Raw genomic sequence first — 18,064 nt, 5'->3', positions numbered from 1 at the left:
TTGAGTCAGTACTTTAAATACCTGTTCTGTTTAGCAGTATACGGTTCTGTACATTTTAAAACAGGAATTTGCAGTTTAAAGTATAAAAGGTTTATGCAGAAATATGCCCTTTAAGAACAGGCACTTAAACTCTATTATTCAGTCAAATAAACAGTATGCCAATTGGATGGAAAATAATAAGGAGGAAATAAAAAAGTATGTACACTGTGTGTTAAGTATTGCAATTGTGGAATGTACCTATTTTAACATGAATACTAGGCTGGTTGGGTTTAAATGTTTATTAAAATGGGACTGTATTTACTTTGGGCATTCTCTTGTTCTGATCAAATAAAAACAATCAGATTTCCATCTTCAGCAATTGTGAGTTATAAATATATATTAAATATATTAAAGTGTATGATGGCTACATGATACTGGATTACTGCACAACAGGAATGACTCACCTGTGATTTCCTTCTAGTGAGGTTATTGAGCTATTGCTGTTATAGGAGGTGGAGGTCCACTCAGTGGATGATGGAGGAACACACTGATTATGCTCGGCTGGGTGCTGTGGCTTGTGTAATGTGGACAGATGAGAGTGGATGAACTCTGGGCATGTGGCCTGTTGTAGGCTACCAATCACCTGCAGAGACTACCCATATGTTTCACTCGGCACAGCTCCTGCAAAACATGCCCACCGTTTGTTTAATGCAAACATGTACACAAAACCTCAAAGATAGTGGTTCCCTTAGCCGTCATAATCATTTGTCACATGAAGCAACAGCCTAGGCTGGCCTTACCAGGTTGAGAGTAAACTGTCAGAATGTTCGTTAATACACAGATAATATACATCAAACAGAGCTTCAACAAAGGAAAAAAATAAAAACACATGTAGCTACTCTGACTTCATCACACAAGTTCATTAAAAATATTAGGTATGCATGAAGATAGTAGATAGTAATTGCCATGAAATTAGACAGCAAGTAGATACGTACTGAACTGGTTTCTCAGCTTTTTCTTTATTAAGATAATGCTCCCTAAACTACGGAAGCGTATTGCATTCACTTGAAGAAAAAAATCTACTCTGTTTTTCTGAATTAATGAGTTAATTATCTCAGAATTACGAGATAATTTTTCATGGAAAAAAAGTTTTTGCTCTGTTTTTCTGAATTAACGAGTTAATTATCTCAGAATTACAAGATCATTTTTCATGGAATTTTTTTTTTTTGCTCTGTTTTTCTGAATTAATGACTTGATTATCTCAAAAACTCAGAAATTCAGAAAAACAGAGCAAAAACTTTTTTTCCATGAAAAATGATCTTGTAATTCTGAGATAATTAACTCGTTAATTCAGAAAAACAGAGAAAAAAAAAATTCCATGAAAAATTATCTTGTAATTCTGAGATAATTAACTCGTTAATTCAGAAAAACAGAGCAAAAAAAAAATTCCATGAAAAATTATCTTGTAATTCTGAGATAATTAACTCGTTAATTCAGAAAAACAGAGCAAAAACTTTTTTTCCATGAAAAATTGTCTCGTAATTCTGAGATAATTAACTCATTAATTCAGAAAAACAGAGTAGATTTTTTTCTTTAAGTGAATGCAATACGCTTCCGTACTAAACACATCGAAAGAGCTGTACAGACAAACGCACTGAAATCTGCAATGAAAGCATGCCTTCTGGTGTTTCAATTATCTCCATCTAGTGGTCATGTCGAAGACTTCTGATTTGGGGGCCTTTATTGACAGCTAGCGTTCATAAGTGGTTCACAAAAAAAGACCAAAAGTTGTGAGACCAAAAGTTCATGACTTTTTAAGCAGGTAAATCATCAAACAGATTAAGTTCTGCATGTTTGTCAGGACAGTCTCTGCTCTGAAAATGACACTCTTTCACGCTAAAGCAAAAGCAAAGAAACCAATGGCCGCTAAAGCTTCATTTCAGCTCAGATAATGATAAACCGCAGAGCAGCTGCAGGTCGAGAACAGGCTTGGTGAGTGACATGATGAGTAACAACTCTGTGTCCTACTTTCTCTCCAAAGACAACCTAATGGTATAAAAGCTGATTTTGTATGGGTGAATTTAGAATAATCAAACCAAGTTAGAACTGTTTGTATATGTTTTCAAACTAAAGATTAGGCACTTGCTGGCTGGTGTAAAGGTCAAACGTTTTAAGCCTACACGTAGGCTATAACTTAGTCATAACACCTTGTTTATGAGCTAAGAAAAACACTTGTTGTAAAAGTAGCTTAATATTATTATTTTTTAAATCATTAAATTAATATTTTTACATTAAAACTGTTATAATTAAAACATTACTCTAAAAAAGTAATTAATTAGGCTAGCTATAGCCTACAAATGACATCTTCAACAGTGTAGCTAGGCTATTTTGTTTTCACTCTTAATTTGTGTAAATACTTTGTTTTGAATTCGGAAGCAGTATAGGAGAGGGTGTTATTTTCTTTGAACTTGAATTTTGCATATGTTTATGTCAGGGAGCGAGGTAAGACTTTGTTGTTTATTTGTTTTCTTTTGTATAGGTTATTTAATGCTATCAAATTAATTAAGAATTATTTGCTTAATCTGATGTTTTGTTTCTTTTCTGGATCAGGTAATTGAAGTGACCATCAGTCTTTTTGGTTATATTTTTATTATTTAATTATATAATTATATTATTATTATTTCTCTTACTTTACAATAATTGTTACGTCCTCTCCTACCCCTAGACGGGGAGGTTTGAAACTTTCACACACACACACACACACACACACACACATATATAATCATGGTTGTTTCCTGTCTAAAGATCATTACATAAATAAAACCAGGCATTGATCTGCTGTATTTCCACTTTATTGCCAGAAGCAAGCTGTTCTGGTAAACCGTACACTTTACACACAAAAATAGTCTATTTATTTAAAAAGGTAATCAACACCCATTAGCGCAGCAGCTATGAAGGACGGATGGATATTGTGCTATTTATCAAGCTGTGAAAAGCCTCGTGATCTTCAGTGCTGCATGAAGGTTTCTTGGCCACGTCGCAGCAACCTCACATATTCAGCTTGTTAAATCTGAAAAGTCTGACGTTGCCCTCAGACCGTTTGTTTCCGGGAAATATACAGGCCACACACTCATAGACACAGTTCAAAACATTACTTCCTCTGACACAGTAGTCACTAAGATTGTTCTGTTTTGTCGATCGTCTGACCTTGACCGAAACAGCGAGTTTTTAAGACATGGATACAAAGATGCAAACACAACAGCATTTACACAACACTGCTAGAGGTATCAATGACGATTGCTTTTTATTTAGACTTGGGAAGCTCAAGAACTGTTCTTGATATGTTTCTGGCTATTGCTTTCATGATATGGAGATTCAGATTTGTGCTCATGGCTAGCTAGAAATAAATGATCAACATGATCAAAGAATCTGCATCAAAAAGCCCTACACAATAAACTTAAATAGTAAGGCCAGCTATGATATGAAAATAGACATTACAACCCGAGACATACTATTTTCTAACCATTTTTTTTTCAATTCCACATTTTATAACTTGATGAAATATTAATCAGCTGTGTTAACATACTCTGATAAAAGAAACCACAAGACAAGTATAACACTACTCATATAAACAGCAGTGTAGTACATTGGTATGCAACATAAAATTATATATTTGTTATTAATCCATTTCCATGGACAGACAGCAAGCTCATAGATAGATACAGCTGCTTTGCTAGATCTAGTGCTCTGACAATGGAAGTCCATGGCGAATATGATTGCATGTTTGTATGCAGATATTAACCAAGTTATTTTCCACTGAACACTCCTCATAAATTTAAAGAGTTGTTTCTGTTTCTTGTTTAGTAGGGCAGGGGGTTCATTACTGATGTCTGATGGATAGTCTGTCTCCCAAGTGTTCCTGTCCCTGGGATAGCTGACAACAAACGACATAAATCATGGACAAACTGACTTCTTCCTACTTTAGATGATTAAATCGCACCACCTTTCTCCAAAGTGGCTGGGGTAAACTTATATTGCTTTGGTCTGACTATATGCCAAGCTAGATGGGAGTAACTTTTTTTGTTTTACTATCCTTATGGGGATGAACTGTCTGAAAATATCCCCACAAGGATGACTATGCAAGACGTGTTAGTCTAGGCAGTTTCAGAAAGAACAGCCATCACCGTGTCGGCCTGCTTAGCCAGCTTTGTGCTGGTGTGAGTGGATAGTTTGGACAGGGTATCCCTCAGGTTTAGAGATGTTATCTGCTCCCTTAACATGCCTGTAAGAGAGAAAGAGAAGGCAAATGATGAGATGAGGTAAATAGAAAGATATATTTTAGTCCAAAACAAGGGCTTTCTATATTGTATGCCTGTTGTTATACCCAATAAAAACATCAGTTAGGTAGACACATAACTACTGGTACCTAAGAGTAATGAGAGATAACAAGGTATCTTGGAAGGACCATATAGACAGTATATGTAAAAAGACAATGTGGAGAATATATGTGGAGCCGTCTCAGGTCTTTTGGAGCGAGAAAACAGATTATTTTCTTATGTCTGTGATTATGAGTGTCTTACAGTATTGTAATTCCATATGGTATTTGACCTGTCTGTTTGCAGGTCACCCTTTTGAAAAAGAATATGAATTATCCTATTATAAGAACTTCTTAAGGCTGGCCAGTGTTGCCAAGTCTGTGGCTTTCCTGTGGAATTGGGCTACTTTTAAGTTGTTGCTGCGTGTTACATTTTTCTGTGGGTTGATCTCCATCCCCATATATACAAATTCAGTGGCGAATTCAGCCGCCTGACATAGAAAATCGCATTTGGGTTATTTTTGGGCAACTTTTGATTGGCCATTTGGCTACTTTTATTGCACAGACCTGGCAACCCTGAGGTTGGCTAATAATATTGTCTTGGAACAAAATCATGTACTGCATAATGAATTTGTATTCTTACCATCTATCGGCGGTATACGTTTTTGAGATATTATCAAGTCAGACTAAAGCATTCTTTTGTACATCAAGCTGTATTGAAACTGAATAAGGTACATAAGAAATCAATGACACTAATAATCAAATGACTCTTTGTCTCTTATGTGTTTTGTTTGTATTTGTAGATTGTAGTGTTGATTGTACTGTATTGTATTGTTGACTGGTGATTGTCAGGGTTTGTGGATTTATGGGTAATGATTGTGAATGAGTATACTGTCATGCAAGAAAAATTTCTATCCATCCATCAATATTTGCCCTTTCCATAGTGTGTTCATTTTGCAGTACTGACTGGAGTTTGCTAGGCTGCAAATGAGGCCTAAAGCACTGAATTTGACCTCCACAGCCACAACAGGGTCATCTAGCATCTTCTGCAAGGTGGGAAGGAGATCTGCATCCAGAAATGGTTCTTGGACTGCCTCTGCACAGAAGAGAAAGTGCCACGCATATACCAAGATTAGAGATGGTATGAATGAGCAGGAGTAACACATTAAAAAAGTAATGCCATTACAGTAATATATTACTTTTTGCTGTAACGCAGTAATATAACGCATTACTAATAACATTTTGGTAATATTATACCGGTTACGATCTCAGTAACATACGTTACAAAAACGCATTTTAACCCCAAAATTAAGTGGTGTTATTTTATTTTTTAAAGAATTTACCAACACTGCGAGACATTCCAGCACCAGAGAAACATTTTTAATTCGATGGTTAAGATGACTGCAGAGACAGATTCTACATTTGTGAGATGGACATACTCCGATTATTTTTAGTTTGTCAGAGAAAAGAACATGAACATAATAGTCAAGTGCAATATATATGCAACACCAATGGAACTCTCTAGATCGAGAAAGTAACTTGAAGAAACACCTGGACCAGTGCCACGCTAACACTAAATTAACCGAGAGAGCTGCAGGGTCAGAGAAGAGATAGAATGCGGCGGACGAGAGTGCAGGACAAGACAAAGCAACAGAAATTAATTTTCTCTCGGTCTGCCATGCTACTTGAACCCCCGAGAAGTGAAGAGACTTGTGGAAGATATGCATGCCAGGTTTATGCAGTGAACTTAAAAGAAAAGAAAAGAATAGAAACGAAATGAAAAAGAGGTTGTGCGTCTTGCCATGTCATTAGGCTATAGGTTGCATTATAGCTCTATTGTGTTTGGTATCTCTACCATAATTTACCAGACTTTGATTGCTTGTCTACTTTTGTGATTCTGATAGTGGTTGTTACTTATTGTATTGTGCCATGAGCCTTCACTGTGCCTATTACATTATGGGCCAGATTTACTAAACAGGGCAAATTAGTGTGGAGCACAATTCCAAAAAAGCGCCGATTGGAGTGGAAAGTTTAGTGCGTGATCTTCTGACGACGTGCAAATTAAAGAACACAGACGTAACCGTATCATTTCCATAATGACCAACCCAGTCTACCAAGAGCAGCGCAAATTAGCGTCTGATTTAAGACATACATTTTTTGGACGGTAAATAATGGCGCAAATACCAGTAAATTGACTAGCTTAAACCTTAGTAAATCACCTTGCATGATTTAAAGTCCCCTGTGGTGAAAATCAAGCTTTTAATGTTGTTTTATGTCTATGTGGTTTTTAATATGCTTTAAGTCAAACCATGTGCAAATGCATAAGTCAGTACCATTGCTGAGTATTTTCCCCTTAAAACTGCAGTGAACCAAAGACAGTCTCAAAAACGCGGTTTGAAATTGCTGGTGTTTCTGACGTCACAAACTACCTTGTAACCAATTACGTCAACATGTGATCATCAACGAGTGAATCTCTGAGCTGGTGTGAGTGAGTGGAGGCGGGGCTAATGTGCATATTCATAGAACCACGTATACTAAATGAGGCAAGGGTGTAGAGTTCCATTCAAGCAATTTTAAGGCATGAAGGAATTTTTTTTAAAATATGTCCTTTTGCTGATCAAAGGGGGGACAGGGGGACTTTAAATACTCTCCTACAAATGCATATGCATTAATGTCAGCTGCAAAAATAACTATGTCCACGTCTTTTCAGCGCATATTATTTACTGCGTGTCTTAAGTAAATCCTGACAGTAGCTTTTTAAGGCCAAAAGAGGGTTTGCGCTGTCGCAAGCTGTTAGTAAATCTGGCCCTATGTTCTTAGTAGGCTTACTATACCACATCGCCCTCCTCTGGATGTATAATGAGCAGCAATAAACTACATTTTAGCATTTGAAAATGCCTAGTCATATTTCTGTGGTTATTTTAGTGAAAGTAACTTAATAGCCACGCAAACGTAGTGTAATGCATTACAATTCAGAGACTGTAAAATTGTAATATAACTAATTACTTTCAAATGATAGTAACTACTATATATATATATATATATATATATATATATATATATATATAATGTATTACATTTTGGAAGTAACTTTCCCAACTTGTCCCAAAGCACAAAGGCCAATTCACACTGCACAGACAGATGCCGACCAACGTAGACAATGGCAATGATTACAGTACATCACTTCTCAGACATCCCACAACCCGACAAAAGGCAGTTCAACATGTTCAATTGGCAAAAACGAGTGGAGACCAAAGCCAACAGACACCAACGGGGTAACACACTTTATCAGGTTTTGTCGGATCAGTTTATGTTGCAGTCTGTCGGAGCAGTGTGAAATGGTCTAAAGACTGGCAAGACCTGTTCACACCAAGGTTGATAACTATAAAGATAAAGTTTTAAAAGATCATTCTAAATTTAAAAGAATAGAAAAGCCCAAACCACAGCTATAATGATATCACTGGACTCTCATTTTTAGAACGATTTTTATATTTCAGTATAAGTGTGAAATGTTGGACACTTCATGCACTCAACTGTCGCAGCTTTCTTTTAGTAGTGGAGGGGGAGGGGTTATTAGACACAAATTACCTCTTAAAATTATGAATAGTGCACAGTATAAAGTGTATATTGTATAATATTTCTTATGGGACACAACCATAGTCTCACCAATGTCTATTGCAGAGGCAATGGCCAAAGCAACTAAAGCCTCATTCTGCATGATGACGTGCTCACTGGTTGCCATTGAGATGAGATGTTGGACTCCATCTGCTTTAATGACAGTTTGGATGACTTCCTTTAAAGACAAGAGAGGGTTATAGTTTAGACAGCCATAATGACAGCAGTTACACATATTGTGTGTGTCTAAAACTCACAGGGTTTCGGCTGTGTCTTATGAGTGCTGCTAAAAGGCGATTGGCCTCGCCTCTGACACCGGCGTGATCTTTAGCCTCGCACCACTCCATGACTCGTGCTAACAAAGCTGTATCCTTCCCTAAAACTGAAGCTGCTTCTTCTACGAGACGGGGGAAAAAAGTAGAAATGAAGAAAGAAAACATCCCAAAAATTACTGTTGATACATTTAATGAGACATTACAAATGTCAAAAAGATACTGTGGCATCTCTTTAAGGTTTGTTTACCTCTGTATTTAGTTACTCAGTTCACTTTTGTCAAGGGAAATAATCACTGGAGTGCAGACAATAATTTAGTGCGTCAAAGCCCTTGCAGGCCTATTGTCTGCATACTGAGGTGTCTAAGGCCTCCCTCTAAAATAACACACTTTACTGAAGGGCTGGAAATTACAGCCTCTATGTTTCCTACATTTGAACAACAGTTTAAAGTTGTAAGGAGAAATGTTAATTCATCAGCCATTATAGTCATTTGGCAGCTAATTGTATAGTTTAACCTATCTTTTGTCTAAAAATTACAACCTGTCTATTTTCATGTCCTCCTTTTCAACGGCCAAATTAATGTACCTTTTTACTACCACCAGGACTGTCACACTTATTCCGTTTTTCCATTGTATGCATTTAAGAGTCATTTTAAAATTACTTTTTTTAAATTTAAAGAGTAAAAAGTGACATTGCATTCAATATATTTTATCAGTTCATGCATTACTCGGGAATCAAACCCATGACTTTGGCGATGCTAGCACCCCAACTAACAGAGAACATTCTCAGAACTTTGTCTAATGTTCTGGCAAGGTTATCTCTACGTTTTGAATAAACATAATGTTAACAGAACGTTTGTTTAAAAATATATGGTTTTTAATAATGTTCTCAAAATGTTAGCACAAAAATATTATTTTTCTTGACCCGTTACCTTGGCCATCCACCATCATGCGCAAAGTGCCCAGCAGTGAACTGGACTGGGGGCATGTCAGAGCGCAGAAGGGTCCTGATTCTTTCCGTGACTCCATCCTCCAACATACGCACCTTATTGGAGGCTACATCAGGGAAATAGAGAGAGTAAGACTACAGAGCAAAGCTGAAACTAAGAATGATTGTGGTAGCTGGTTATGGCAAGACATACTTCCCCAGTTGATTAATCACTGTACATTAAGCCAATTGTTTTGTATTACACATTTATTACAAAACTTTGTATAAATATGTCTGAGCATTAAATAAAGCCAGGTTCAAAATTGTTTCATATTGTTGACATTAGTTATTAGGATTTTGGATATCTTTATTCAGAAATGATTGTTAACAGCCATAAAAAGAAGGCAGTTTGATGATATTTAATTAAATGGAAAAGAAGAGAACTGAAGAACCTGGAATGGCGAGATTTCTAAGTGCACTGAGGCCAGCGTGCTGCACAGATACATCTCCCTCTGCTACATGTTGCTCCAACAGGTCCAGAATATGAGGAACAACTCCTAATTCCAACATCTTCACACAGTTGCTGTCTAAGAGCAAAAAAAAGAGGAAACTTTTCTTATAAATCTGATATACTTGAGAAAGTTGGGAGTGATTCAGACAAAACCCTTCACTAAAAAAACTATATTCATCTCCTCACCATTTCTGGCAAAGTTAGCAATGGCCAGAGCTCCTGACAACTGCAGCTCAGTGTTTGATGACTGCAGCCAGGAGAGAACATCCTGATACACCATCCCTGTCCCTTCCCCGAAACACTTCTGCATTGATTCATCTGTAATGGAAGGCAGATGCTAGAAAACGCATGCTGAATCTCTCATCCATTCATTTTGGTTAATAAAGCAAGCAATATAAAATAAAACAGAACAGTACCCTTCTTGCATATTTATTGACATATTCATGAGACTCTGTTACTGGTGATGGTCTACACGTGGATTAAAACTAAAATGTGAAGAGATATGAAGTTAGTGGTGGTGAGTACTATTTATATACTATAATAGTTTTTTATTCATATTTTGAATGAGCTTTTATTTTTAGATTTTCGTTTAGGTTTCATTTTAATTTTGGTAATGTTGTTTTAACATGTCCTAGTTTTTAGTTCAGCTTTATTCCAACAAACAAAATTTTAACAGTTTTAGTTTATGATAACAACCCACGTGGTGAAGTAATGGAGAGCCATACCTCCCAATAGGAGGGACACTATGAGGTTTGAAGCCACTTTGATGCTGCAGAGGTCATGTGTGTCAGAGCCACCCTGAAGAGTTCGAATCATTTCAGAGAGAGCCTCGGGCACGCCTGCTTCCACAAACTGCAGCTTCAGAGCATCTAAGAGACATTAACATGCGGTCACACAGGGATTTGCAAGGACACGCACAAGTACATTTTCAGTTCACTTCTAGACACAGTGACTGAAGAGCAAGATAGATCATATTTCAACCAAAGTACTCAATACAATTAATGTTTTGTACAATCCAGGCTCATGTATGGACCTGGTTTAAATATTTGTCTCACCACTCTCTCCCAGTGACCCAAGAACCTCTAATATGAGATGCCGGCGTTCAGCGTCCGGTGCCCGCTTCAACTGATATGTCAAAACCTCCGCCACACCCACTTCTGCCAGAGCCTCTCGTGCAGCATCTGAACACAGTGGCATACCTCAGAATGAATCACTAGATCTTCTATAGATACAAGAGATATTATGAGAAAAAAATACCTGAATATTTATGTAAATAAGAGTAACTGAGAATGGGATGGCTATAAAAACAGTGTTATGGATGCATATTGGCATGCTCATTTTTACTTTTAAATTAACTTTGCCCTCATCTAATAACACCTACTTAAAGTTAATCTTAATAAAGTTAATAAATATAAATAGCACTTTAGGACATCTCAAAATGAATATCCATGTTTCATACGGTATATTTTTATGTTGTGATGCTTAAATTCACCTGTATTTTAGTTTTGTAAAGATTTACTTAGTTTATTCAAACAAAATAATATAGAATGTAAACATCTGTCATTTATTGGTTATGCAATTTAAAAAAAAAAAATTATAATAATAATAACATAAAAATTATAAATAAATGCATAAATAATAATAATAATAATAAGTGACACAGTAAGTGACATAATATAAAGTGACATAATAAGTGACATAATATAAATAAATAATATAATATAAAAAAATGATAGCCCAGAATATCAACCCTGGTCATATACCGGTTAAATAAATAAATACATAAATAAATCACCCAGAATTTTAGGCCATGTAGTCTAATGGTTATGGGAAGAAAGAAAAAATCAGTATTGCCAGAATAAAAAAAAAAACAGTGTATCTCTACCAAGTGTGCCAATGTCTAGTCAGCCGGTGTTTTCATTATATATGATTTTAGAGCTTCCCTGCTTCTATTTTTGTCTTACCCACATCAGCAAGGTTGCAGAGTGCCAGCAGGCAGACATTTACCAGCGGGTCATTCTCAGGATACTGCTGCATTATGGCCACCAGCCTAGGGATTACTCCATTCTCCACCAGCTGCATCTGCTGAGTAGCTGAGAGAGAGACATGGGGCGGATGGGTGAGTGGGCGCACAGGGACAGACAGCCAAGAGAGGGATGGGCATTGAGAGCTATAGAAGATGTGAGAATAATCATGGAGAGAAGAGCACAGAGAATGAATGGTGGTTTATTTTATTCTGAATGTGCGTAATGAATGCTCAGCATGAACAGGTTGCCGCAAACCAAGCCTCAACAAAACAAGAGCAGAATATACATTATACTTAAAGCATCTTTTTAGCTAGGAGGTTTTTACTTTTTGACTAATCACAAACTGCATAACCAACCTGAGGAACAGCAAGCAGCCTTTAGAATATGAAATTCAACATAGACCAGGACAGAAGTGCTGGTACTTTAAAAGCAACTTTCTTGTCAGCACAAAGGCAGAGAAAACTAGGTCAGGAGATGTTGACAAAACAGAAAGTCAATCCAAGGACTTAGAAAGGATCAAAGAATCACTCCACACTACACGTCTTTATTCCAGATGCAGATCGACGAACCATAATATCAGGGGAACTACAGGTGAAACTCCAAATGAAACTCTGTGGTAAGAAAACTGTTAGAACCGAAGCAAAGAAGCTGAGTGGAACTGTGGGACCAAATCAGAGACACATTAAGTCAAGGAGCTTCTCTGTAACTCCGAACGCACCGAACACTCCGAATGCTCAAGCAGCCCTACCCTCAAACGTTAATTCAGAGACATCCAGGAACAGTTTTACTCACCATTTTCAAAGCAGATCCGTCCAATTGCACGGCCCGTGTGCAGCAGCTGGTCCTGGTCTGTGCTTTTCAGTAAAGGGACTAATACGTTCACCAGACCTGCTTCAATACAGCGCTCCCTCACAGTAGCTAACACACACAAATGCACAAACGTCATGTTTCACATAATGGTGGAAACCTCACATTGCTTTCTATTGAACTTCTTATTCTATTAAGCTTAATATAATTACCCGAGTTGGAAATTATTTCCCTAATCTTACCCATTACAAAATAATTAAAAAGAAAGGTTCCAAAAGGTTGTTGTTATTTTTTGCCAAAGAACCATTTTGGGATCCCCAAAGAACATTTCAGTGAACAGCTCTTAGAAGAACCTTTCTTTTTTTCTTAGTGAAGAACAATTTGAAGAACATTTTTCCACTATTAAGAATGTTTTGTGCAATATAAAGGTTTTGTGGACATTAAAGGTTATTCATGGAAACACTGATGTTAATAAAGAATCTTTATTTTTAAGAGTGTGCATGTGAAAACAGACATTATTTAGTCCATCTATTGAGCTGTTTATGTAAGTTTTATTGTCATTGCGGGGACATTTGGTTCATACATGGATGGACAAATACGAGGTTTTATCTACAGGAACTATGTGAACTCAAATGCGTATAATGACAGTAATTGATATTTGATGATAAGTAAATGATATTTGTAACTTTTTTTGTAATAAAATGACACACTTCTCTATCTTGCTAATGCTAATTTCATAGCTAGCATTTTATGTACCTTAAATACAATTAAACAACATTTTCATACTTGTTACATAATTTGACAAAATTGTGGCTTTGTGAGAAATAACACACAATAAAAATATTCAGTTCACAGTGACATGAAAGGTAAAAAATATTCACCTTGATTTCTTTTGGTTTCCTTCACAAATAACATTTACATTTATTCATTTAGCAGACACTTTTATCCAAGCGACTTACAAATGAGGAAAATAACAAGTAATTAATCACAGAGTCAACAATATTCCGTATATTTCAACTTAAGCTATTCACTCACTTCACATTTCCAAAAAAACATATTAGGGTCAAAAAGGTTCATTGTGGTGTAAATGACATCACAACTGAGAAACAAAAATCTGTCCCTAATTGATTTGATTCATTTCACACAATGAATATTGAAATGGTTTATGTTTATTTCACACTTTGTTTAGATTATCATAGTTTTTAATGTAATCAATTATTTTAATGACAGACGTCAGTTTTATAATGAGTCTGAAATTGGTAACACTTTATAATAAGATCTCATTACTAAATATTAGTTATTACTTTGTTATAGTTAACTAACTATAAGAAATACATTTTTACAGCTTTTATTAATCATTGTTAGTGTTAGTAAATAAATACAATTGTTCATTGTTTGTTTATGTTAGTGCATTCATGTTAACAGATACAACTTTCGATTTTAATAAAGTATTAGTAAATGTAGAAATTAACATTAACTAAGATTAAAAAATGCTTTAGAAGTAGTGTTTATCGTTAGTTCATGTTACCTAATGTAGCCAAATAACCTTATCAAACGAAACCTTATTTTAAAGTGTTGCCATAAATAAAAGGCATTTGAAAAGTAATAATAAATGAAGAATAAAAAGCTTCAAAGAATGTGATGGCTAAAAGGCTGAAGTTGATGCAACACCCATGTAAGTAACAGACTCTAATATAAATCTCATTTACCTTCTCTGGCCATCTCTGCCACCAGTAAGGTGACCTGAGAGGTGAGGGGACTCTTCTTCCTCAGGACTTGAGCCAGAATGGGCAGAACACCACTGGACACTATTTTCTCTGCTGTTCCTTTCTCTGGGGATAGAAATAGATTTGATTATTTTCTTTGGATGTTTGTAATATCTATATAATGTCTAATACACACAAACATATGTTAGTGGGTATATATAAATATGAGTGTGTGTTTATTTGGGTCATATACTTTACAGGCGTGTTTTCCATTTTTGTAGACTGGATATTGTCAGGGTGTATCTGTGTTTGGTTAGTTTTGCACGTGTTTAGTTCAGTTTCCTGTGTTTCTGTTAGTTACCTTGGTTATTCATTGTTTAATCATCTTTTGAGCATGATGTCCATTTGGTTAATTAGTTTGGTCTGTGTATTTAAGCCCTGTATTTATTTTTGTTCTTTGTCAGTTCTCATGGTGTGTGTGTGTGTGTGTGTGTGTGTGTGTAGCGGTTGTTTTGTTCCATAGTGTTCTTAGTGTTTTGAGTTCTGTTTAATAAATACAATTCTGCTGCAAATAGATATTTTCTCACCATTATTGCAACCAAACATGACAGATATCCCCTTTGAATAAAACCAACCTATTTTTTTACTGATGTCAATTTCAAACCACCCTTTTTTCTTGATTGCTCATCCTGTTGCTTCACTTTTTCTTTTATCTCCTCCCTCAGGTTTTGTTCTGTGCACTCCAGAGATGCTCTGACAGCAAGGCTGAGTAATCCGTTCAAATTCACAGTAGTTGACAAGGATCTGCCCCGGAGACAGAGAAGCTAACAGGAGAAAATCTGTCATTAAAGCAGGTTCTCCTCAAAAAAGATATCCACAAGGGGCCACGGTGGCAGGTCAAGCTGTCAGAGGAAGCCTAGCTGCTATGGTAACATCTACTTTGTGTTCTTTTGCGGGGGCTGCTTTTCCATTTTTAAATTTTAGCATTTGCGATCCGAAAGCACAAGGAATGTGCCAAGAAGGGCCAGCTGGTGCAAACTAATTTGTGAGAATGAGCAGAAGATGGGGAGTGAAGAGGAGAAAAGAAGAGAAAGATTAATGAGATTAACCCCTTCCCTCTCTCAAATGTAAATGCGGATTACGTGTCTCCTACTTGTGCCCCAAATCTGCTAGCAGGAAGATAAGCTGACCCTCTGCTGCCCCCTACATTGGATTGTCTTCCCACACACTCACACACACACATACTACTTCAAGGAGGCAGAGGCAAATAGCAGCTCACAGCAGGATGAGTATGTTGTAATGAGTGTGACGCTAAATGATGCCCTCACTCAGTAGGGCATCTGGCAAAAACACACGTCACTTTCACATGTGATCATGGCTTTTTAGTCTCTTGTATGGATCATGGCACCAGGATTGGATGTTGCAATAAATATACATACAGATATGGATGAAAAGACGGATTTATGGATTGATGGGCTGACAGATACACAGAGATTTATAAATAGTAGTTAATGAGCACATTGGTGTAAACTCACTCTTCTCTAATAGGAGGGTAAGCAGAACATCCAGATGAGGCTTCAGCTCCTCCTCCACCAGCTCTGTGCTCACAGTGATGGCTTTCAGGGCCTCGCTGAGAGATTCTGAAACACAATCATGAGTGTCACCACATCACGATCCCCACCGCACAACATTTCAAAATAACAAGCAGATTTAAGTGTCTCTGAGACATTTTTCATGAAGATTCATAACCATCTCAGTTATCCATGCATTCGGTGAATTTCCCATGTACATTATCATACAAAATTATAATGAAGTACACTAAATGTCTGTATAATGATATTAGGAATTTTTATGTTATTGGTTATTTATTTGTGCATGCTCACATGCTTCATTTAGATTACCTTTAATGCTCACTTAAATATAATCTTTAAAAACACTAATAATTTAATAACACTGTTACATTAACTTGTAATAATAATAAACTGTATCTTCGAAATTAAATGTAATTAATTAACTATTTAGCATAAATAAATATTAAATTTTCATACTGTTCATTAAATTTTTACAGAATTATGTGCATGGATACACTATTTAAATAAAATACACAGCAATGAATGAATGGTCAATTTTAATTTCATTACTTTAAAGACCAAATAAAGATGCCTGTGGACAAACATGTCAATGTGATTTAATTTCAATCTGCTGTGACATTCTTCACACCATGAACATTTGTATACATGTATGTGTGCATATATCCACTAATACATTAAAAGTCAAACACTATCTGCATTTGCACACTTTTACCCCTTTTCCACCAACGCATTTTGAGAGCCGGTTCGGAGCCGGTGCCTGCGCGCGAACCAGTTCTTTGTGTTTCGACAGGCAAAGAACCGGTTCTCGGCCAGGAAAACTGGTTCCAAAGCGGCACCAACTCTTTGCTGGACTAGAACCGTTCTTTTACCACGTCATGCTTACGTCGGGGGCTGGGGGCGGGTTTAGATAACATATTTTCTGACATAATATAGGATCGCAAAGCCAGGAGAAACATTTGCAGAAACACGATGTAGTCCGCCATTGTAATTGTTATGCTTGAAGTTGGCGCAAGCGTTTCTAGTTTATTTTTTTATTGAAAACGTTATGTAAGCAAAGGAGAAAACAGTCACAATATAGAACAAATAAATGGAAAGAAAAAAAAGACACAAGACAGGAGTACATAACTAATCAGAAAAGATTACATATCAAAGGAAAAGATTAAAAGACTTACATATTTCAATTGTTTTTAAAGCCTTCTTGGTTCACGAGTTAGAGATAATCCCAAAGTAATGTTGTGCAAGCGTTTCTAGCTAAGATGTATGGCGACGTACACAGTGACGTAACGACGTCGTTCGCTGGGCGCTCTAGTCAGTGGAAAAACAAACAGGTTCTGAGAAGGTTCGCAAGTTGAACCAACTCCGAACCAACTTTGAACCAGCACCAGTTCCGAACCAGTTCGTTTTTGGTGGAAAAGGGGTATGTGATGATCACAGGAAGCAAACAGGGCCAGAAAGAGAGAAACAGAGACGATTCGATATCTCTTCTGTAAGTAATCACCCTGATAATCCCTGGTAAGCAGAGTGAAAATAGACACAGAGGAGGTCTATCACACATTTCCCTTCCCCAAACTCCCTGTGATCCATTCATATAGGCACAATATGTTCTGCGATATCAGCCCTCTCCATTAAAGGTGTAAAGGGCAGGGATGTAAAGCAGCAGTGCGTATGAGAGCTGGGCGGGGTTGAGGATACCCTGGGGCTCTCATTAACTCTGGATGTCTGGTTCCCAGCATGCCCTTATTTTAACACCCACACGCTGAGGATACACCTCTCAAACAATGGGGTTCGTCTCACCTGGAGGGTTAATAACAATTCGATTGCTCCGAACCTAAGAATCACTCACCTATGTCTGCCATGACCACGGGTCCTCTGAATCTCTCCCTCTGAGCCTCCGTGCGTGTCTCGGCGGCGTGTAGTTAGAGACAGCCCTCCTCAAGGCAGGATGGAAGGCTCCAGCCCCGAGAATGCCTGAAGTCAGTAAAGCAACCTAGCCTCTCCTCTGCTCGGCTCCTCACCCTTCCCGTTTGTGCTGATCACACATGCGTATTCCTTCGGTCCCTCGCTGTCATTCGCTCCCTCACTTTCACTCTGTGCCTCTCAGTGACGCTGCATCCACTTTGGCTAATTCACATGCCCTATTATTTCAGTGTGTGTGTGTGTGTGTGTGTGTGTGTCTCTCTCGCCGATGCAATCCTCCCCGCCCCGGTCCTCGGCTCTCTGGCAGTATTCTTGCTGCCTCTCCCTCCCTCCTCATAATACACTCTAAATCCTAAAGCTGCTCAAAGCTCATCAGTTGACAATTAGCCCGAGGA

At 37.2% G+C, this 18,064-nt stretch overlaps 1 protein-coding gene across 1 annotated transcript; it reads right to left on the bottom strand.

Annotated features, from left to right (window-relative positions):
• Window positions 1-2,813: 2,813 nt before the first annotated feature.
• si:dkey-191g9.5 (rap1 GTPase-GDP dissociation stimulator 1) lies at window positions 2,814-17,886 on the bottom strand. The gene is given in 15 exon segments (XM_056256320.1): window positions 2,814-4,261; window positions 5,262-5,390; window positions 7,961-8,087; window positions 8,167-8,306; window positions 9,114-9,151; window positions 9,153-9,237; window positions 9,562-9,696; window positions 9,807-9,938; window positions 10,346-10,489; window positions 10,676-10,801; window positions 11,585-11,713; window positions 12,440-12,565; window positions 14,164-14,286; window positions 15,696-15,800; window positions 17,596-17,886. Coding segments are annotated over 15 exon segments (1,680 nt in total). The 5' UTR covers window positions 17,609-17,886; the 3' UTR covers window positions 2,814-4,133.
• Window positions 17,887-18,064: the final 178 nt, after the last annotated feature.

Source organism: Rhinichthys klamathensis, unplaced genomic scaffold (genome assembly GCF_029890125.1).
Source record: "Rhinichthys klamathensis goyatoka isolate OS25496 unplaced genomic scaffold, OSU_Roscu_1.1 h1tg000126l_1, whole genome shotgun sequence".
Classification (NCBI taxonomy): Eukaryota; Metazoa; Chordata; class Actinopteri; order Cypriniformes; family Leuciscidae; genus Rhinichthys; species Rhinichthys klamathensis.
Note: the sequence above shows the minus strand (reverse complement) of the source record. Positions and strands in the feature narration are given on the sequence as shown.